The sequence below is a fragment of the Balaenoptera physalus genome, assembly GCF_965194825.1.
Source record: "Balaenoptera physalus genome assembly, chromosome: 11".
Lineage (NCBI taxonomy): Eukaryota > Metazoa > Chordata > Mammalia > Artiodactyla > Balaenopteridae > Balaenoptera > Balaenoptera physalus.
Window position 1 is genome coordinate 19997345 of NC_138896.1, and position 23270 is coordinate 20020614.

The 23270-nt window shown below is 44.3% G+C and overlaps 1 protein-coding gene across 4 annotated transcripts in view; it reads right to left on the reverse strand.

Annotated features, from left to right (window-relative positions):
- The window catches only part of RIPOR2 (RHO family interacting cell polarization regulator 2), a 113271-nt gene that overhangs the window by 18814 nt on the left and 71187 nt on the right, over positions 1-23270 (reverse strand). For 2 of the 4 annotated variants that reach the window (XM_082413021.1, XM_082413022.1), the window contains exons 8-15: positions 20362-20425; positions 14805-14848; positions 13340-13465; positions 12872-13020; positions 11395-11524; positions 6275-6952; positions 3145-3329; positions 716-884 (exon numbers count right to left, since the gene is read on the reverse strand). In XM_082413021.1, the coding sequence (XP_082269147.1) occupies positions 716-884; positions 3145-3329; positions 6275-6952; positions 11395-11524; positions 12872-13020; positions 13340-13465; positions 14805-14848; positions 20362-20425 (1545 nt within the window). The other 2 variants (XM_082413024.1, XM_082413023.1) reach the window with 2 other exon arrangements.

Below are 23270 nucleotides of genomic sequence, written 5' to 3' on the forward strand. Positions count from 1 at the left end.
AGAAGACAAGCCACCAGGTGAGGAGGAAGCATTCAAGTACCAATAGCTGCTTGGGGGAAAATGCTTTGTTCAAGACAGCTGAAACTCTCCCTGCAACAAAAGAATGTCAAAATAGTTGCTCTGCTGTGGCAAAATCTTAAGTGATAAACAGGCCTGAAATGAGAAGAAAAGTGAGCCCCAGGGTGTCGCAGAATGAAGGCGAACTGGTGAGGAGGATAATACCTGTAAAATGTTCTTTCTTGTTGCTAATAAGTACTTATTCAAGATCTGGGAAACTGTGCTTATGTTCTGGAGCATTTTGCCTTTAGCTGTCCAGGTGGTAGAAAACTAGCTCATGTGATGGGTTCATATTAACATATGTTCAATAATAGTGGCTTTCAAAGTCCATTTGTAGATGGCAGAATGTAAATTCCTCACCTAAAAAAAAATCACATTACTCTCACCTATTATCAAATGATTTGAAAGCAAGAGCACATTATATGTCACCTACTACCTGTTAAAGTCTGGAGATCTAGGTTTTAAGATAGAAAACCCAGGATTGAGGGAGCATGGCCATGCCTTTCAGAGTTTCTGAGTTGGGTCAAATCAAAGCAGGATGGTTCTCTTATTCCTGAATTCTCATTTTCCTGGGAAAACTCAAAAAAGGAAGCACACATTCATTCTTGGTGCATCAACAACCTGGGCTCTAAAAACCCAGTGCCGTCACCAGTCCTACCTGGACGAGCTGGGTGCAGTACTGGAGGTGCCTGATGATGCTGAGGTCCAGGCTTTCATTTCCCGTGGTCAGTGGGAGAGGGCTTCCTGCCACACTAGTCCCGACTCCCGTGTCCTCAGTCAGGGCTTCGCTGAGGTGCCCCCTGGCTTCCGGGTGTACTGATCTGTAACTGTTGAAGCAGGAAGGTGAGCGACATGTTAGCTGTTTCTTTCTGCATGGAAATCACAGGTCAACTCAATCACAGCACCCACTGAAAAGAGTCTTGCGCTTGCCTATCTTGAAAAATAGAGATACCTTTCAAAAACTATTTTGTAACTAAGCCTGGTCACCAATTTCCCTAATATTAAAAAGATCCTGCAAACAGACTGTTTCCAGAGTTCTCTGTTTGCTTCTCAAGCACAAGGAACCATTTGTAAAGTTGGCTCACCAAGAAGTCTTTTGAAATGTGCCCTCATTTTGTGGCACTTTCCTGCTCTGTTGACGGGGTGGTTTGCCAAATTTTCTGGGATTAAACTGTCCTATGTACCTGTGGTTTCCCAAGAGCAATACCATTAAGAAATAATCAGTCAAGGCTTTTTCCTGGCCTTAAATCAATTGCGACTTGAAGAAAAGGAGAAAGGAAAACTGCTAGGAAGAAACATGATGTTCTCCTCCAGACAAAAGCTAAAAGGGGCATTTGTATCGCTTAGTTCTGCCTTGTAGGCTTTGTGTAAAGTCCACCGGTTTAACTGTCTAAAGTTGTATCATGATGGGCACTTACATTTAAAAATAAATCTGTGGCACCTATTATTTAATTTTATTCTTAATATGAATTTGTGCAGGAGGGCAAGGGGGAGGGAAGAGTCTCGTTTCACACATGGAAGGAATGACCAGCAGAGGTGTTAACCAGAGGGTCCTAGTTCACACAGCTAGGCGGTTTTTGGCTTCTAGTTTCATGCTCCCCAGTCTCCACAATTTAAAAAGATCATGCACCAGAGTTCAGAGGCGTTGAATGCCTTACTCTGATTCACATTTGCCTCCAAGGGGAAAACATTCAGCTTGTGTCCTGATAGTCAGCACATATTTAAAACACACACACAATTTCCACAATTTTCCATAATACCTCTGATGACATACGGTAAGACTGATCAAATTAGACATATTTAATAGCAATGTTCTGTAAAATTTACAAAGGCTATGATGTTTTTAAAATGCTTCTTATAGCAAGAAGAAAAAAAGTTTAATCTGACCTTGATCGATCATCTAATAGCTTAAGCTAACAAGTATACAGGAAGATGTTTGGTTTAAGAAGCATTGCACAAATTCAATCAAGTTAGAAGAATCTCAGTGTAGAATGTAGAAGGATAATTTAAACATGACATTCATTTTGTAAATTTTCTTTGCTATGCCCCCAGTTTGCTCAAAGGATAAATTCTATTTCTCACTTTTTCTTTTCCTGGTTTCACTTTGGCAGAAGAAACCCTCCAGGAACAACAAAACTCCAAAATATTAACACCACCCACAGAGAGGTTTGCGAAGGTTGAACAGCCATAGCTTGTTGTAACTTGAAAATCAGTGTATATAACATGTCAAAAGAAACGATGGATGGAAACCCACCCTTTCATTTGGGAAAGTGTTTGTGTATTTTTTTTTTGCAGCAATTGATGGAGCTGAGTATGTTCACTGTGCTTACAGAATGGACCCCAGGCTCTAGCTCTAAACATGTGGTTTGGTACAAGAAAGCCCAACGGAGAAGGTGACAACATTTCACCTTTATCCTCCCTTCCCACTGCCCTGTCCCATCCCCATCCTAGAGAAGGCCACATTCCAGCTGGAGGCCTGCAGATCCAGTGGCAGTTATCAGTTATCAGTTATCAGTCATCTCTTCTTACGCTCTAAGGAAAACATGGACCACGGGGCTTAAACCTGGCTTTGATATAGGCACTGATGAGCTTAATCTACTGCAAAGACCCAATGGCCAAAAGGAATGGAGAGACAAGGGGTGGGAAAAGCAAAATCTAACAAAATGAAGGAATTAGAAATACGACGCAAATCAAGGAGAACCAGGTCCAAACTGATCAGCCAGTAAGAGTTCTCCAGAAATACGGTATGCCTACTTAATTTGGAATTAATTACATTGGGGACAAGTTGTAGACACTGAAACCTACAAGATGTATGTGTATACACATAAATATACACACACACTCATACAAAAATCTCCCCTTCATTTATAAGGAAGAAAATCAATTTAATTTTCCTTAAACAACACCAATAGAGGTGAATGATATTTAAAAGTTGTACTTGACAATGAAAAGGATCTGTAAGCCAATTCATGTATAGGGGGTTTTATCTTCCTGGAGATGTGTATCAGGTCCCGTCTGGTAGCTACAAAGAACTGCTGTACCAGCTATGACAGTAGAAATAGAAGCAGACGCTAACTTCAGACTTACCTATGTTTCTCAGTCTCAGTGTCTGAAAATACTGAGTCAGCACCTCCTCCAACATTACAAACCTCACCACCATCATCCTCCTCCTCGTCAAAGTCAGAGGTGTTCAGAAAATCAAAGCTTTCTAAAGCACTTTCAACTGTAAGACTTAAACTGGAAGACCTGCTTCGGCTTACTGCTGGCTTGCACTGCAAAGGTAGAAGGTACCAAGGAGAATATCAACATATTCGGAAGGAGAAACACAACAAAGACACCCAGCGGGAGATGTGACACTTTCTTTTTTTCAAGCTTTTATTTTTTTTTGTTGGCATTAAAAAATTCATTTAAAATCTTCTTATTAAAAGAAAGTACAACCGTGGATAAAATGACATAATATCTGGGATTTGTTCCAAAACAATCCAGAGGGAAGGAAGCAGGTAGAAGAATAGACACAAGACTGGCTATGAATTGAGCACGGTGGAGGCTGCGGGATGGGCACATCAGGATCCATTATCTGATTCTTTCTACCTCTGTTTGAAATTTTTATAATAAACAGTTTAAAAAATATTACAATCAGAAGGCTTTGGGAAATAAAACTGCTATACTCTCTCCACCTGGTGCTCAGCCCCAAATAAAATTCAACTGGCAGACAAATCTAAAGAGTCACAGTCAATGCCAACTACTAACCAATCTCTAATTCCAAGTGGCAACATGTTTAGTGTCCTGAGACAGGGGTGAGCTATCTAAGGCACCTGTTCTAAAGGATTCACAAAACAAATCCCAGAAACAGAAAACTACTCGAATTCACCTAATCCACACTCCCTAGGTAAGTACATTTAAATATTAATTTTACATTCACAGCATGTAATTTTTCTTTGAGCATCGAGGAGAAAATAAATGGCACGGGCATGACAAGGAGTAGCCGTGCTTCCTCTACAGCTCTTTGAAGGAACAAGTTCCATTTTTTCCCTGACTGGGCCCTGGAATTACGTGAGCAAACCCATTCTATGGTCTGGAGAATTCTACATTGCTGGATATTAAGCAGAAACATTACAAACAGGGTAATGCCAGTTGCTATGGGCACAGAGATGGAGAGAAGTTCTTCCAAATCGTCAAGAGGATGCTGGAGGGTACTGAATGGGACAAATTCTGCAAGTGAGAAGAACTAAATGTTCTCCGTCCCGTTAGGTGGCACTCCCTGCTGACTTCATTACACAAGGTCGGAAGGGCCTTGCAGGGGCCTGAGTCTCTGACACTCAAGACAAAGCATATAGGAAACCGTCTTTCAGTCTTTTCAATCAGAGTTGTTTCATTCGCCCTCAGTGATCTCCGTCCAAGAGGCAGCATCGTTTAGTTTCTCATCCTCAAGGTGTTTAGCACCCTAGGAATGTGAAGGAGGGAAAAAAGAGAAAGCTTTGTCCAGCGGATGCTTTAATCCTGGCTGGAGACAAAGCCACTTGCCCCAGACCTCAACTCTAATGCCGTTTTCCATCTCAGAGAGAGAGGAGGAGCCAGGCCCGACTCGACCCACTTCTAGGGTCTTCTTCCCTAAGCTAGATTGCAGAACCTGATCTTGCACAGTATGGATGTGTTTAAATATTGATCAAAATAAAGAAAGGGGCAGTTAAGGATTTTAGTAGCGGGATAGTTTTGGAACAACAGCAGATTGAAATAATACTCTGGAAAGAAACCTATAGCCACCAGGTCTTTATAAGACTAATAGATAACTTGCTTAGTGCTTCCTGGTGGATTGAGCTACTGATCAGCACCCTAGATGCCTGGAAATGGGGGCATCTAGACATTCGAGGCATTTACTTTAGGTGGATCAATTGTGTCTTAGCTCTTTACATTTAACAACTTTTTGCCCACTAAGCAAAAGCTGGTCAGCTATGCTGACATGAGCTTGTTGAGGGGATAAAAGATGTTTTCACTGCAGTACTGGACAAACAGCCTCCATGCATGAGCCCTGAGCGGATGCTTTTATGTTTTACAGGAAGCAGATTCAGAATGCCCATCCCTACTGCTTGGAGGCTATACCTACAGCTGAATCAATCTGTCATGAGCATTAGAGGATGTGGGGAGTCAGAGCATGAATTATTATCTGCCCTGGGCAGACATCCCCTCCAGACCTAGGTCAGCGTGACCGAGACTGTGAGAAAGGTCTTGGGAAGGTTGTTCCAGATGCCACGGGGAAGGTCACATTTTAAAGGCGTCACGCCAAGGGATGCAACAGCCTGCTGTGGGTTGACTTGCCCCTGACACCGTATTTTCAAGCTTATTTTATAGAATAGGTTCCCAAAGAACTGCTCTTTCAAGAGAAAAGATCCGAGTTCTCTTCTCTATGGCACTGTAAATCAGAGTGGCAAAGCAAAGAATACAAGAAGTGGCAGTGGGATTCGGGACAAAAATTCCAGTTCTGTCTTCTTGTGCTTTGTTTTTAAAAATTTCATCTGTATGCCAAGTGGAGACAGATACATTCTGGGGTAGCATTAGCGACCTCATTGCTAGGACCTCCTGCCTAAGAGGAAATCACCCCCTCACTCCTATCTTCCCATGTCTATCCTGAGCGGCCTGATTAGGAACAGGAGAGAGGAAGATAACTCTGGTGAAGTCAGGGTTCTCTGGCTTCTACATTATTCGTGGGTGATTATCTGCGGTTCCGACTCACCGATTTGGGCCAATTGCAGAGAAGGAAATCCTCCAGGAGGTGGTGCCCTGGTTGGGGGGAGAGATGCCCGTGCCTCTCACATCTGTACTGCCTAACTCTGTCTTCAACCATGGGAGGGCTTTCCTGCTTCCCTGATACTCAGAGAGGTACCCTCTCCAGTAACATCTCAATGAGATTATGATGCTCAAAAGGTCACCATTTCACATTTGGGATCTGAATGATGAACTTAGGGACTGAGGGAATTTAGACGTTCTCTAGAGCTGTTAATTTAACTCCTAATCATTTTCCTTAAGTTGATCAGTTGTCAGGAAAATAAAAATTAATATACACTACTAGTATTAAAAAGCAATGCCATTTATGTGATGATTATCTACTGATCCTGTGATGGGGCAGGATAAAAAAAAAAAGATAGGCTATTTTAAATAGAATGTTGGCTGAAGATACCTGTCTCCAAACCTAATCCAATTTCCCTAAAAATGTACTTACTTTTAGAATATCATCCAAGTGCATGACTTCTTGGTTCAGATCCTGAAACTCTTTATATTGCTCTTTATGTGGTTCTAATGCAAGGAAAAGCCCATTAAAGGCATCCTCTAAGCTTCCATCTAGGAAGGATCTACAGCCTTCGGACTCTCCACTGACAGAGCCCTCAGAGAGCAGCCTCTCGGTGGCCGCCGGCACCTCTGACGAGGTGAGCCTCTTGACCAGCTGCTTCGTGATGTTTCCTTCAAAAGTGTCCAGTTCCACGGGCTTGAGTTCAGAGGCCTCGTCAGACTCGTGCAGAAGGGCCTCTGCGACACCCTTCTCCAGGAATAGGCGCTCCGTCCGGGCACGCGCGGATGCTCTGCCGGCCTCGGGTTTCCCGGGCCCCTCGGTCTCTTCCTCCCGGTGGGGCCTGGGCTCTGAGCCTTCTCCCAAGGAGCTCTTGGAGGAGGCCGAGCTGGAGTCATCCAGGCCCTCGTTCTGGGAGGAGGGGCTGCCGCGGTTCAGCTCTGCGGGGGTGATGGTGATTTCTGGATTTGCTGAGCACGCGCTGGGGAGAGAGCCGGCTGGGCTGCGGGAGAGGGCGCAGTCCCCATTGGGCAGGTCACTGAAGCTGAGGGACAGTGGCATTTTCTCCGCAGCTGCCTTCCCATTTTCAAAGATGTCATCAGGTAGATTCGACTGTGGATAAAAGGCAAATCATTATGATTTTAAATACAAGTGATGCGTTTGGCATGGTTCATTTCCAGACAAAATGTAAGACAATTAAAATTTAAAAAACAGACCTTTCATGATATTAACATTGTATTGTTGATTTTGTGTGTGTGCGCACGCACATGTGTGGCAAAAGAAAACAAGCCTTTAAAAACTCTATTACCATTGTTGAATCTAGGTGAAAGTTCATTGCACTATTCTCAGGTTTGACATTTTTCAAAAGAAGAGGTTGGAGGCAGGGGAGCAGTGCTTGTTTCCCAAATCCCAGGATCTCACAGTATTTGGCAGCCATAGTTAAGAACAGCACCACCGTTTCTTTTGTTTTGTTTTGATGTTTTTGTTTGTTTGTTTTTTGGCATCGATCTTAAAAGACTTTACAACGTTCTTGCTATTTCACTCAAAAGATGTGATGCTTTGTTCTGCTTCAGTTCTCATAAATTATTTTTTGAAAATCTCTACCCACAAATCCCAAGCCCTGGAAAAAGTTTTACTAATTCAGTAACCATGCCACAAACAATTCAAGACCAGAAATACGTTCGCAGAGCTTCTATGAAAAGAGGAGAAAAAGACTGATAAACTGAACAACTATCTTCCAGGGCTGCAAACCCCAGAGCTCCCAGGGTGTCTAGAAATCCCAAGTGCTCTGTCAGGCAGCCCCAGGCTCTGTGATCCGTGAAGCAGAACTCAGAACACAGAGGTCAGAAATATCCAGGTAACCAAGATAATTTGTTTATGCAGGCGTTAGAGCAATTTCTAAGTCACCTTTCCTGACACAGTGGTCTTGGCGAAGTGCTAAATGTTGTTCTGTGGGAAAAGTTTTTCAGTTATTTGAGATCAACTCCTTCAAAATGAATACTCTCTCTTGGATTCCAGAATTGATTGTTTAAGTAAAGGTAAGTACCTATTTTAATTATATATAAAACAATGAGGGAACTCCCTGGCAGTCCAGCGGTTAGGACTCCGCACTTCCACTGCAGGGGGCGTGGGCTCCACGATCCCTGGTGGGGGAACTGAGATCCCATATGCCGTGTGGTGTGGCCAAAAAAAAATAATAATAATAAAAAATAAATAAAACAACGAATGATCACGATAGTGCTGGGAATTAGCCCAGGAAACAAAAATGTTACAGCAAGTGAAATGGGGAGCAGACAGAGGCTCCCCATCCTCCTCCAGCAGCGTCCATGGTCCCATCACTGCTGGATCTGGGCCACCAGCTCCCAATACATGCAGTTTCAACTAAACTCTGCATTCTCGTCTGGTTGGAAGGTTTTTTACTTTAACCACAGAATGAGTAAAAGGATGTGTCCCTGGGGCACTCAAGTAACCTCTGCAGGCTCAGTTTCTTTGCCTCGAAAAGTGAGAATGTTTTCCTGGATTAGTGATTATTTAACTGTGCTCCCAGAGTCCCGGGGGGGGGCAGGGGCGGGGGATGGGGGTGGGGAGGGAGTTCCAGGGACCATCCTTGGGAGGGGACAGGGAGGGGGTGGGTCCCCGTGTGACTCACTACTTCCGGCCTCCTTTACTTCAGTTTCCTTCCTCCTGTATCTGCACCCCCCTTTTCCCCCCAAACACGCTTTATGCCTCCAGGACAGACAAAAAAGGAAGCTTCTGGGGAGGGATGGGGGAAGGCTGAGTCCTGCGACCTGCACTTCCTCCGTGGGGTCCCCTGGGGATCTCACAGACGCCCTGGGTCCTCTGAGCGCCCCTGCCCAGCCTCAGCTCACCTTCAGAACACACATTCCGAGCAGCTCTGAGGGAGGCGGGAGGCGCTGGCTAAGTAATGAGGGTGCCTGGTGGTCACGATTCTTATTTAAATTCCAAACTCCTCTTCAGCCATTTCTCTCAAGTCTCACATTCCCAAACCCAATTTGCATGTACTTAAGTGGCAAATATCCAGTTAGACTGAGATGCCCTGCTGAAGGGGACGTACAGCCTGCCGAGAGGGCGAGCCTATAAACGGGCACACGGGGAAGGCGTGCTGTAACTGAGGGGTGATGTAGGGAAGCTGCAGGGTGGTAGGAGCCCCGGCAGGGGGGTGGGGGCCGCCCAGCAGAGAGAGGGTCTGGAACTCAGCCCTGGAAAATGCGGAGAAGCAGGGCAGAAGGAGGAGGAAGTGCGTCCTAGAAGGAACAACAGTCTGTGGGAGCTCTTGAGAGGGAGGGTGCATTTGGAGGACAGTGAGGGGGGGGGTTCAGGGTCGGCGGGGGGCAGTCAGGCAGAGAATGAAGCCTGGAGAGACGAGAGGTGGGCCTGGAAAACTGGGCCGGAATGGAACAGCTGCTCCGAGGAGTTTGCATTTATCCAAAAGGCTATAGGAAGCCATCACATTCTTTTCTAATCTTGCTCTTGTTTACATGATGCAATTAAAACCTCTACTAACCATCTCTACACCCTCCAACTTGCAGCATCTGAGCATGAATATACACATGACATTGACAGTTACTGCATCAGCTCTACTCTTCTCTGGCACGTGCATATCTTTCCCATGTAGTCTTCCCATTTTCCGTGGAAACTCCACTAGAGTTTAGCCTGGTCCACTTCACCTGTGTTTTTTAATCCAATGAATAAGATGCAATTATTATTATTATTTTTTTAATGGTTTATTTATTTATTTATTTTTTTGGAAGAAAAATAAAAAACGTGTTTCAAGTAGTCATTTAGAAAGAAAAATAAATCTATTTTTAAGTTTTATTTAAAGTATATTTTAAAAGGTATCTTACTAATGCAACATTCTTTTACCTCATTTGAGCATGCAGAGTGGGTACTTGAAAGTGATTTGAAAAAATCTATTTCAAACTCCTCTATAATCAGTCTCTCCACTAATTTAGGCTTGCCAGTTAGTCTAGAGCTGCACTTTTTTTTTTACATCTTTATTGGAGTATAACAATTATTATTATTATTAACCAGAAGACTTTTAACCCTTTCCTTTCTGGACATTCAAAGATTACTTTTATATGTCTGTAAATGGCAGAACATTCCAGGTATGTATGTACATACGTGTATGTGTATTCTCTTGTGACATAATGGGTAACACATATAATGTAGGTTACCTATTACATTCCTGATTGCAAATTAAAGAGTTTCTTTTGCTTCGATAGTATAAAACTAGCAAACAATACAATAAATTAAGGCTAAGAACCTCTTTCAATAAAAATAGTTCTAGGAAAATTGGTTTAAATCCAATGCCAGGTTTTGAAGGCTACAACTGTAAAGATTGCTATTAGTGATACATTAGCTTAACCTGTGAACGAAAATCTTCTTTGACCTTGAGTGCAACTGTATTTTTTTTTTAATGACAATATTGTTACCATGGATATCTTTGCCACAGCGCAGAAAAGTCACAGCACAAAAGCGGAGATCATGAGCAGGGAAGGACAAACGGCCTCTCTCACAAAGGTGCATGCATGCCCAAATTTCCCACCCGGGGACAGGAGGCCTGTAACCGTTAGCCAATGAGCGAGAGAGAGAAGATAAAACAAGAGCCATGCCAAAGCCCACATGCCACAAGCCCCCTAAAGCAAGCACATCACACCCAGGCGGGCCACACACACTCACATAAAACTCTAGCACGGCCTTGGGTCTCAGCCTGAGGGAGGGCAGGTCACTGAAAGAGCGGCTGCGGTGCAGCTTGGCAAAGAAAGAGTCTTGCAAGGCACTCAAGACAGACAGCCTTGGCTTGTCTGGTGAAGGATGCAACCATCTCTTCAGAAGTCAAAGCAAAATGGGGGAGTTAGTGGAAAGCAGCAGGTTACCATGGTTTTGTCAGCTTTTTAGCGAGCATTTCTGATTAAAACAAGGAGGCCATTATTTACACCCACTTCTTTAAAAGTCTGATCTTAGAGAATGTGCAGAAAAGTCTACATGTGTTTACCAAAGCAACAGGTTAAGTGGGGGGAGAGGAGAGGAGAGCCAGAGGAGGTTTACCACCTGTGCGCGGGTGGCCACAGACACCTCGGAATGTGCTTTCCTTAGTCACCACGTGCTTAGGGTGAACCTGAAGATGACATTACAGTCAGCCCTCCGTATCCAAGGGTTATGCCTCCATGAAAAAAAAATTCCAGAGAGTTCCAAAAAAGCAAAACTTGAATTTGCCAATTTGCTGGTAACTATTTACACAGCATTGCCATTGCATTAGGTATTATAAGTAATCTAGAGATGATCTAAAGTATCCGGGAGCATGTGCATAGGTTATGTGCAAACACTATGCCATTCAACGTAAGAGGCTTGAGCATCCTAGGATTTTGGTATCAAAGGGGGGTTCTCGGAACCAATCCCTCTCGGATATTGAGGGACGACTGCATTAGGAATTATAGAGACTCCCTAACACCGTATACTAAGCATTTCAAACCCTGGGTGCAAGCACTGCCTCAGGCTCATCATTTCTCCTCCAGAAATCACACTGAACTTACAAAGAAGGAGTGGTCTTTGAAGGTGGGCGTTTCCGGGGTGCCCTGGCTGTACATGGACATTCTTCTCTGAAGGGCGGCTGCCTTGTTCCCAGCGCCTGAGGATGGCGTCATGTCCTCCACGTCAAACGGACTGCAAAACAACAGGTGCCCATGAACGCACATTTGTTAAAGTCACCTATAATCACCAGTCCGCAGGCCAAGAAAGCACCTCATTATACTAACGTAAACTCAACCCAGTGGGAACTGGCCTGGTTTTGGCCAAATTGGTCTGTCAGCAAACAAACCAAGATAAAAAAAAGTGGAGCAGAAAACGGGGTCTAGACTCACCCAAGGGATCCCAGATTATCATCACAGCTTTAAGCACAATTTATGTGCACACCTGCATACCAGATAAATTTACTTCCTCATTCATATTAGAGACACAAACGTATTAATGTTTGTCCCAACATGAGATGTTGAAGAAGTCTGTAAAAATTCCTGGAGCTTTGCAAGGGCAGACACTTTAATGATACAAGAGAGCAACAGATTATTGTTTGGTTCTAAAGAAAACTCTCCTATTCCTTTCAGTTGACCCAGAGCCTGTTGTGTGATTGAGAGGACAACAGTCTGTTCACAATGATGCCATTTATCAGCATGCCATGTGTTCCTCCAGCAGAAGCACTGATCTTGCATTTGAGACGTCAATCATTACAAGTTACGAGGAGAGATGGGCTGGGCAAAAGCTGTGGACGCTGTTCCAATAACAAGGCAACATGTCTTTGCTGCTTCCATGCCTGGCCCTTGATATTGTAAAGGTGGCCCCAAACATTAATACTGAACATGTCCTAGTTATTTGGTAATATACCAGGGGCATAAGATCAAATGTTGTGAGCAACCACTATTTAATAGCTTATCATGACCTTTCTCACGGGGTGACTTCAGAAAACCACTTTTAAGTTCCCTGCTTTGACAAAAGGTATCTCTGGCCCTTTGGAAATATTCTGTTTCAGTATATAGAGTGTGGAGAGACCAAGGATATCCAGAAATTTCCAAAGCAGTATAAGGTATCTGAGATAAAGAGGGCTAAGCAATTAAAACACCATAGCGAGAATCAGGATCTTTCTGTGGATAAAATATCTCATACTGGAGAGTTATTTTCTTTCAAATTAGTGGACGTGAGAGATATACTTCTTTATACACATCTAAAGGTTGAGAAGGAGGGGAGGAGACAGAATAAAATATTTAAAAATAGGAAGTTGAAGAGGAGAGTAGTGATATGGCAGAGGGCTCTCCTTTAACATGTGTGAACGTCACCCAGCTTACTAAAGAGATTCCTGGGTCCTGAGAGATTCTGACACAGCGAGTCTGGGGTGGGGCCTGAGACTCTGCTTTCGTACCAAGCTCCCCAGTGATTTTGATGGTCCACAAGCCACCCTTGGGACAGCACGAGCCTACAGCACTTGTTTTTATCATGACGATATTGAAAAGGGCAACTTACTACCAGGTGATTTCCAGGTTGAGTTTGATGGTGCCAAGGTCATTAATGTCCACAGCCACCACCTGAGGTCGGGCTGCAAACAGCTCTTTGGTCTCGCAGGTCACGCTGCCGACCAGGAGATGAGTTGCTAGCCCTTTGAGTTCTGTGACCTGGTGAGAGAGGGAGAGGTAAGAAAGGCCTTACAGGAGAGCAGAGGATGAAGGCAGGTTACTCCTTCCTTTGTTTTTCTTGGCCAGGGCAGGCATTTCAGAATCATATCTGAAATCAGAGGTGGATGTTTCCCAAGCCCATCTCACATTTCCATTGCCCGCTCTGACACGAGGGGAGGTCTTCTGATGTACTTGTACTACATACAGAGGTCTGTGGGCTGGAGGGGCAGCAGGCAGAAGTCACGGGCACAGGTTTCCATGATGGACCATCCAACCGTGGCACCAGCAAAGACAACAAACGGCAAGGACGATATTGTACCTTGATGGAAATTAATCCAACTATCAGGGGCAGGAACACCATTTCTTCTCCATCCCAGGTCTGTTTGCCATTTACTTCTATTCTGCCTTTCAGTTTCCACCTCTGTCGGCCATACTTCATGAAAATCTGGGGAAAGACACAAAAGGGCCCTCAGGTTCCACTGCCCTCACCCACCTTCCCACCAAACACCAGGATGAAAAAGGCGAGTAAATACAGCAGCTACTGCTCCTCCCCTTCTCCAGCGTCCTCCTGACACCCCCCGACTGTCGCTTTTTCCAGATTCCCTGGCAGGGGGCGTGCAGCAGAGCACCAGCAGGGAAAGACTTTCAAAGGGGGGTAAGTTCTGCTTCTCTAGGATAGAGGGTGTGAAGGGCTTTCTTTAGAGAAAGGTCACTGCATCGTGCCCTTTGGCTCAGCTCTTTCTCTCGTTAGTTCTACTTCAGTAGAACAACCACTGGATTAACTCTCCATACTCCCCAGCTCCTTTAGAAAGACAAGGAACCATCAGCTAAAATCTACTTCGTGGCCAGAAGCAAGAAATAGGGCATCCTCCTTTTGGATAAAGGAGACAGATCTGGACAAGGATTTTGAAATCTGACACGCTCTGGGGAGAGGGTGTGCAGTTTCTCCTCAGTCAGACAGCTTTACTGCTTAGAGGAAGACACATTCCCCCTCACCACCCCCGGCCAAGATGAATGATTATAGGAGGTTTTGGAGGAGATAGTTAGATGAAATCATTATGTAAGTTCCCTTTTGAAGAGGGAAAAGATAAAAAGCTTTTTTACTTTTATGGAGTATATTTTTATAAAGAAAGATCTAGATTCTGTTATTCTTCAATCATGATACTTTTGAGTAGTCATAATCCTGGACTGGATCTTGCAACAGGAAAAAAAACTGCTATCAAGTACAATATTGGGACACTTGGAAAAATATGAATATAGATTGTACATCAAATGACATTAGCTAAAGGGCCAGTGCTAAGTTTGTTGGTGTAGAGAATTGTACAACGTTTATATAAGAGAATGTCTTTCCACATTCAGGAAAATAATTTTTTTTTTGGCTGTGCCGCGTGGCTTGCAGGATCTTATTTCCCCAACCAGGGATTGAACCTGGGCCAAGGCAGTGAAAGTGCCAAGTCCTAACCACTGGACCGCCAGGTAATTCCCTCAGGAAAATAATTTAGGGGTGAAGGGTCATGATATCTGTGCATTAATCTAAAATAGTTCAGCAAAATAACAACAACAATAATAGTATTAATAATAATAAAGCAAATGTGACATAATGTTAAAAATTGGTGTCTAGGTGACCCGTATATGGGAGGTCTTACACTAATCTCCAAAATTACTTATTGGCCCAAATTTCTCTTTCAAAATAAAAAAAATGTAAAAAAAAAATTGAAGAAGCAAAATAATGACAGCTGACTCCTGCCTCTCAAGTCCAACACGCAGACCGACACCACACTTACTTCATATTGATCTCCAGGACAGAGGCGAGCAAAACCAGCCAGACCTGTAAACAAGCAACTGGGATCAGAGGTGCAGAATTTATTCCCCCTCTTTATAAACCCACACTGGCACACTTATAAAACTCAGAGTGTCAGGCCTTTGTGAAAACTCATATAATAGTTTCTGGGGAACGACTGTGGGCACAGCTATTGTTGGGAATTCCATCCATCACAGCAAGAGAGGACATTCCTTGCTGGGGTGATGGGAGAGGTGCTCTCTGGGGCAGAGAAGACTGTTCTTTCTAGGAAGAGCCCCGTTAAGTTGTGAGACTGTGGGACGCATGAATCTGCTTTCCACCAGTCTCACGGGCTATGCCAGGGTTAAGATGATAGAGAAGGTCCAGGGAGGCCTAAAAAGGCACCTGCTGTTACCACTCTCTGTCAGTAGATGGCAGCAACTCACCAGTTCGTCACACCTCTCCATCCACGGAGCCGGTCCATTGAGGACCAGTTTCCACTAACAAGTAGAACATAACAAGCCTCTTAAAAGATTTACTGAAATAAGAGCAGAATTAAAGAAGCCAATTTTCACTAATAATTTTCTGGAGGATTAGTCTTTTGTTTTTAATACTTCTGAAAAAAAGCACAATCGACTGATCTTTATAAATCACAATTGGTTGGATATACCAATTCTAATAAAGTCCTAAACACTCTTTAAAAACCTCTGCAGAAGACGTAGAGTATGGACTTGAGGACACGGGGAGGGGGAAGGGTAGGCTGGGACGACGTGAGAGACTAGCATGGGCGTATGTACACTACCAAATGTAAAATAGCTAGTGGGAAGCAGCCGCATAGCACAGGGAGATCAGCTCGGTGCTTTGTGACCACCTAGAGGGGTGGGATAGGGAGGGTGGGAGGGAGACACAAGAGGGAGGAGATATGGGGATATATGTATAGCTGATTCACTTTGTTATAAAGCAGAAACTAACACACCATTGTAAAGCAATTATACTCCAATAAAGATGTTTAAAAAAAAAACAAACCAAAAAAAACCTCTGCAGAATATTCAGGATTCATCTACTGCCTATTTACATACCTATGCAATTACAATGGAAGCCTGGTTAAAAAACAAAACAAAAAACCGAAAAAACTGATCTGATATCAGTGCTGGATAAAGGAGAGTAAAGGGGAAAATCCTTTGAGGGTTTTTACTTTTATTTTTTCCTTTCAAAATCACCAGAAATTTCATATTGGAAGAACTGATCCAGATGGGAGAAAGCTACTTGGTAGTGCTGTTTTTGAGCTTCTCAGCTCATGTTATTAAAGCAAAATGTTTTGGAAATGCTTGAGGCGGTATCACTCTTGATACTCTAATTGTAACCATAACGTGGCACGTGGCAGTAGACAGGCAAAAACAGGCCTGGGGCTGTGCTGTGATTCTTCAAGTCCTACCTGCTAATGTAAGCTACTCATGGTACTGACTGCAGAATTGAAACTAACAGTGGGTCAATTAGAGTTACCACCTTGTGTCTTTTAAACCTGGCCAGGTTTCTTTCAGACTCTGGTCTGAGGCCTTCTGGGATTTTCAGTTGGGGAAAGCTTCATGTTTTCTCAGCAGTTTGGGGATTACTGCTGCACTGTCTACAAAGCTTTCATTACGGCCACTCCAAAAACCATCATGGGGGTTAGCACGCAGGGATGAGCATGGGGAGGTGGAGGGGGTGTGGGGGCTTTCGTCTGCATGCTGCATCTTCCTGCACCTTGTGGATGTTTTACTGTAAACACCTATTACTGATAAAACAGCTCTTCCATGACCTCGTTTGGAAGGCCCAGATGCTACAGTCTGCAGCCGCCCGCCCTGTCCTTTTGCTCAGGGACCATTCTGCCAGAAGAATGTGCCGCCTTTTGTTCTAGTTCTGTGAGGATCTTCCTTTCCAAAGATAAAAAAGATCACACATGTTGGCAGGCAGCATATACACAGAGAAAAGGCTGGTTGGATATTCATGACAGTTTTAGCACTGGGGGGGGAGCGAGTCTGAAGCTAAGGAAATGACACTTTCTACTCCAAGGAAAACAGCCAGACGGCTGAATAGATAGGCGCTCCCATTACAGGACTGACTGATTTACTGACCAGGCATAAATAATGCAGATTTACTAGCTCCCTGGTAGATGTCCCCTCTCCCAAGGCCGGACCTGCCCTAAAAGCTGCAGGTGCCAACACAGACTTTTGGATATACACACTGCCTGCAACTTAATATGAAGTAGGTAATACTTGGAGAAGAAGTAGTTTTTCTGTAACAGACCACATCTTTCCATCTGCAAATCGGTGGATGGGTCTAGTGCTCCCTCTTTAGCCTGGCATTGGACCCTCTTCAAAATCTGGCATCAAGGAGTTCCACAACTCTCTTCCCAGGGTCCTCTCATTCTAATGCAAAGGTTACAGTGGGAAGCCTTCCTCTTTCCCATTTCCCTCCCCCAAGATAGGTGGGTGGCACCCTTTGCGCTCCCCTCCCACCCCTCCTCCCTGCCCCCCAGGCATCGAAGCAATGGGCCACATTATTGATCCAGTAGATCATTTATTCCATGGAATTCGATTAGACTGGCTCATGCAACCATTGTCTCCGGTAGACCGTGTGGAAGTCAAGGCCAGAGACCATTCACTAGGATGCAGCCAAGAGCCTGGTCAACAGCAGGGGCTCAGCGAGCACTTGTTCAGTTGTCTTTACCACCATCACTTACCCCGCCCCTCCAAAACCCCACAGAATGATTGCTGTCTGTGTGTTGGGGAAGGGTGTGGCAGGAGGAAGTTGGCTTACCATGTCTGAGAATATTATGAAAGATCCTCAGTTTATGTCACTATGTATGTTGGGGGCGGTAATTTTTTTTTTGTTTTTTTTACCAGAATGAATAACAGATAAGAAAGTAGCTAACTGCAAAGATGCAAGATTTCTTGGCAGCGTGAGGGGCTTCCTTTTATCAAGAGAGAGGAAGATTTCCACGGGGGCGTTACCCTTGAAAGGCTTCGTAGAAATAGTTCAAGTTTTCATGTTAGATTAGGAAAGTGGAAGTGAGATAAATCAATAATGAAAAAGGAGGACCACTTGCAGGTTTGAGTGACCCCCCCCGGGAGAAACCCGGAACCCAGACAGAAGCCAGGGAAGCCCGTCGGGCAGGAAAGAGAGAACAACGTTGAGGGTAGAGATGGAAGAGCGGGAGCTGCAGAAAGTTGAGCCCGTCCGTCATGATGACCCATCGTAACCCAGAGCTGTCCTTTAGCTGGGCGGCCAGGCCCCCCGGTGGATGGCAGGGCCCCCAGAGCATCCTCACTGACCCTCAGGCCTGAGGTCCAGGTCTGGTGGGTGGGTGTCCCTTTCCTCCCACCCACTCCTGGGTGCCTGTGTGCTGGGTGGAAGACTACCATCCCATATAAGAGAACATTTTTTGAGCAATAGTTTATAGTATCTGCTCATCTTTGTTAGAATTTCCCTCCTCATATGGGGCTGGGGGACGGGAATGCACTAGGAGCCACGAGCTCTGGAATTCAGTTTCAAGTCTGACTCCAACGTACTGTGTGACTCTGGGACAAGTCACTTAACCCTGCTCCCCATCGACAAAATGGGGAAATCACCAACCCACCCCAAATTGGTGAGTTTGATAATAGTGAGCGTCAGAAATAGGGGAAATACTGTACTGCTTGTGTTAACAGTGAGAAGATGGTGTGACGGGAATTTCTCTCAGCTGTAAGACCCTAGACTGTCCTAGCCTGCATGGATGGTGCCCGAGAGTCAGGGGAAGGAGAGAGAAGTGTTTTCTGTTAAACACTGACTCAGGGCAGTGGTTTTCCAGAAGCAGGCTGCTGACAGAATCATCCTGAGGATGAAAAATATACCCGAAGGGTGCCGCCCACCTATCTTGGGGGAGGGAAACGGGGAAGAGGACAGCTTCCCATTGTAACCCTTGCCTTAGAATGAGAGAATGCTGGGAAGAGAGCTGTGGAGCTCCTTGGTGCCAGGGCCCCGCCCTGACTTGCTGAGATGGGGGCAGGGCCTGAGTGGTTTTAGAACCACGGACTCGGGTGAGGACCCACAGTGAAGAGAATGGACCTAAAAAACTGAAAAAGCACAGATGCCCCGCCTCAGTAGTAAAGTGAGTATTGAGACTTCATACTGAATAACAGACTGATTCACTACGGGATCTGCTGGAGAGAAGAACGCAGCCGTGTGGGCAGCTGAGGGTCAAGGTCATGTTGATTGCAGGTACACTCAACCAGAGCAGCTCTACGGGCATCACACTTGACAGAAAACTTTGCCTCCTGAGTTAGGTGACTCATTGGAATATTAAGCTCTCCTGTCGAGCACTTAAAAAAAAAGCGCCCCTTTTCTACTCCCTTAATGGCAAAAAGTAGACAAGAGGGTGATTAAATCTCCATTAGCAACCCAGGGGTCCAGCTGCTAAGAAACCTCAGAAAAGGAAAGGCACACAAACTAGCCCTTCTCCCTGCGGTGAGTGGGTGAGTGGCCCAAACTCAGAAGGAAGACGGACTCGCTGTGATGGCTGCTCATCTGAAGCCCTGTTGGCCACCGAGTTGTAAATCTGACAACACCTGAAGGACGCTCCGTTTTCTACAACCAGAGCTTCTTTTTGTTCTGAAGATGCTTGCAGTACAAATCAACAGTGCTTCCAGAGTAGGACTTCCTGGAGTCAACACCAGAAAGGCAATGGGTAAAAGAGGAAAATGCACGGTCCTGTGTGGGTTTAACACTAAAAAACATTTAAAAATAAAGAAGTTGGTAGGTCATTTATAGGAAAGTAGAGCATAAAGGAACAAACTAAATGACACCACGAAGAAGCCGACAGACAAGTCTAGAAAGTGGGACATTCTGTACAACAGTGACAACATGCTGAAAGTGACAACAGTGACAACAGCTTCAACATGACAAGTCAATGGTAGGAAAAAAAAACAAGGAGGGGCCTGTTTTAGATGAAAGGAAACTGAAAAGAGATATCTAATGACCAATGATAATGCATGGACCTCGTCTGAATCCTGATTTGAACAATTGTTTAACTCACTTTTGAGACCACCAGGTCACTTGCTAATGGAATGGATTCATAACAAAGGCATATTCATTTTATTAGAAGTGATAATACTTGGCATTGTGGTGTCGCTATCATAAGATGTCCCTATTCTTTAAGAGAGGCACATCACAGTCTACAGGGAGAGACTCCCACATCTGGGTTTTATTTCACCAAAGGAAAAACAAAGACAAGAAAACAGAGGAAGCAAAGGTGGCAAAATCTTGCTAATTATTAAATGGAGGTGATGGGTTTATGGGAGTTCCTTATAATATTCTTCCATGTTTGTGTATGTTTGAGATCCTGTCACAGTAAATATTTAAGTATGTAGGCAAGTCTCAGGACGAGAAAGTTCTGGAGCATCAATAAATTAACATAAGTGGGGAGGGTTGAGAGAGAGTGGCCCAATATCTTTGCAAGGAAAATAAAAACAGTGTGTGATGTCACACTTCAAGGAGCTAGGCGGAGATGGCACCCCACTCTCTATAAAAAGGAGGAAGAATACCTTTCATCTTGATGGAGAACTCCCCCAGCTGCTTCTCCAGCTCTGCTTCAATGGTGCACATGTTCTAAGAAGAGCACAGGAGACCAGCGTTAGGGCTACATTTCTTTCAAAGCACAGGATGTTCTCACAGCAGTGGACAACCACTGCTCAAATGGGAGGCATTTACCTGTTTGCAATGAGTTACACATTATGTAGCAAATCGTCACAAAATGTTTAACCTAAGCCTAAGCAAGGCTTCTAGTGTACCGGAAATTTAGAGCATAGAAGACCAAGTTAAGTTATATAATAAACAGTCAGATAAATATGGAATGTGGGAGATTCTAAAAGAACTGGCCTGGATTCTATAAAAAGGCAGTAGAATTATGGGAAAAAAAAAATCTAGATAAAAGAGATTAAAGTGACATAACAACCAAATGCAATGTGTTAACTTTGATTCCATCCTGATTTGAAAGTAAATAAACTAAAACAGTTATAAAAGACATCATTGGGCCAAATAAGGGAAATTTGACAATGCACAGGATATTAGATAATTCTATAGGAGGACTGGTAATTTTATTAGATGTGATAATGGTGTGTGGTTATGCAAGGGATACACATGTTACATAGGTTATCATTAAAGGATCTGTGCTAAAATATTTATGGGGTGAAATGGCATGTTATCTACCATTTACTATCAAGTAACTGAGTAAAAAAGGAAAAAAAATCGAGCATATGCAAGAGAAGAAAAGCAAATATGGCAAAACATTACCAATTGGTAAGTCTAAATAAAGGTATATGATGTTCAACATACTAGGCTTGACTTTTCTGAAGGGCTGAAATTTTTCTTAATAAGAATTTGGGGCAAAAAGAGCTCAGGAGCTCAGCTGTACTCAAAGTGAATGAGGCAGAGTTCCTGCTGCCATGCCCTGAGGCCCTCAAAATGATTCTCGGGTTTGACAAGCGTCCTCTCCTCACTCTAATGTTGAGGAACAGTAAAGGCAGAGGAGCCACACCACCTATGCCTGTGGTTAGATATCTAATCACCCGCACCCTACCTCCTCCGTGTCTGAGGACCTAAACAGAGCAATCGCAGCCAGAAATCAAGAGCAAACGTGCTGTGGCCCTTCTGCAGCATGGCCAGTTTAAGCTTTCGATGCCACCTCTGGTGTTCTAAGCAGAAGTCCCCGTCCCATCCCCCTGCGCGCGCGCATGCGCGCGCGCACACACACACACACACACACACACCCACCCCTGCCCCCCAGGACAGCATCTGCAAGCTTCTTCCTCCATCCCGGCTAGGGGCTCGGACGCATGGCCTGGGCAGCTCAGTGAGCACAGACAGGGGCTGCTTCCATTTGGATTTTGTTTGCAAAGGACTTCAGAATTGATTTGCAAGCTAGAGGTTCTGACTCTTAAATGTTGGTACCTCAAGTAGCTTAGCAAAGCTGGGGAAAACTCCTGAGGTTGAGTTCTGTGCAGCTGGAAAGTTTTGAAAACAAAGTCTCAGTTTTGTAAACCAATTTTCTTCCTCAGAGCACTGGGTGTCTCTGGGAAGGAATGCATTACTGTTTCTAGAAATATATCAACGATGTTATCATGCATGTCAGGACTGCGACCAGTGTCTTTGAAAAACTTGGGGGCAGCTAGTTTAACAGCTGAGGACATCCATGGTCAGAATTGCCTTCCGTCTCACCCAGGCAGTCACTGATGAACATTGCTGCCCTTGCAAAGGCACCCAGAACCATCTATTCCTAAACCCTCTTTGTGATAAAATCCTGGTTTTTGTGGTTATGTGAAGATACAAATCCACTTGATGTCAAGTGAGGTAGGAAGCTACAGAAGTCCTGGACTTCCTTCTCCTCTTGACGAAATCACACTCTACATCTTTGAATTTGTGAGGAAATATGATGTCATGTCTTGGCGCTTGACCACCAGGGGGTATTTCTGAAACAACCTACAAAAGTTCTGGGACAGGCACAGGCTGCCACTCAGTCCTCCTACGTGTGTACTCTGAACGGCCTCTGTCATTGGCAACTGCTCTTTCGATTTCACAGATGTGTGGAAATGAGGTCTCATGAACTAGGGCTGCTTCGAAGCCAGAGATTCTTAACCTGTGCTCCATCAACTTGGATGGGGAAAAAAGAAAGTCACATCACTATTTCCACTAACCTCTAACTGATACCTAATACGTCCATACATCATGAACGTAGAAAACACGCCGCAGCCGTATGACTAGTACCTGTGACTTAGACCTGACAAAAGTCACGTGTATGTTCATGTCACATCAATTGTTGCAGGTACCTTGAGAAATCATTTCTATTTTTCATTACTTTCAAATTGCAATAGTTATTGGAGCCACTGCTAAATCTTGTAGTTTGACGAGTTAATAAAGCAGCAGTCTTGTACTGTATCACACATTTGATTTCAAAAATATTTTGATCACCGTACTGACAATATTGAAATAACTATATTTCAATATAATTTGTTTCCTTTGAATTCCTATGGGTTTCATTTTATGCATTCAAAATGCATTCTCCCAAATGGAGAGAAAGAAGAAGCCCTGTTTTAGACCATGAAAAAAGACAAATTTGGTTCAGACAAGAGGCGGGGCTGGAGGGTTACACAAGAAGCAATGCTGCGGCAAGTCATCCGAGACATCCCTCCCGTCCCAGGGCTGAGACCGGATGCTCAGCTCTGGGAATCGTCCAGCAGACCCTCATCAGGCCGATGACTTCATTCATGAAATTGGATCTCTGAACAAAGACACATGGGAGAGCGAGAAGTGCTGCTTTAATAATTCAGTCATTTCATCAAAGGCACTGGTTTCGGGTGACCCCCGGAGGAGTGAAGACCTCCCTGTGTCATGTGTTTGGGCCCCAGAGACAGTCAGAAAGCAGGAAAGCATGCTTCTGTTCATGGTTCTTTATCTT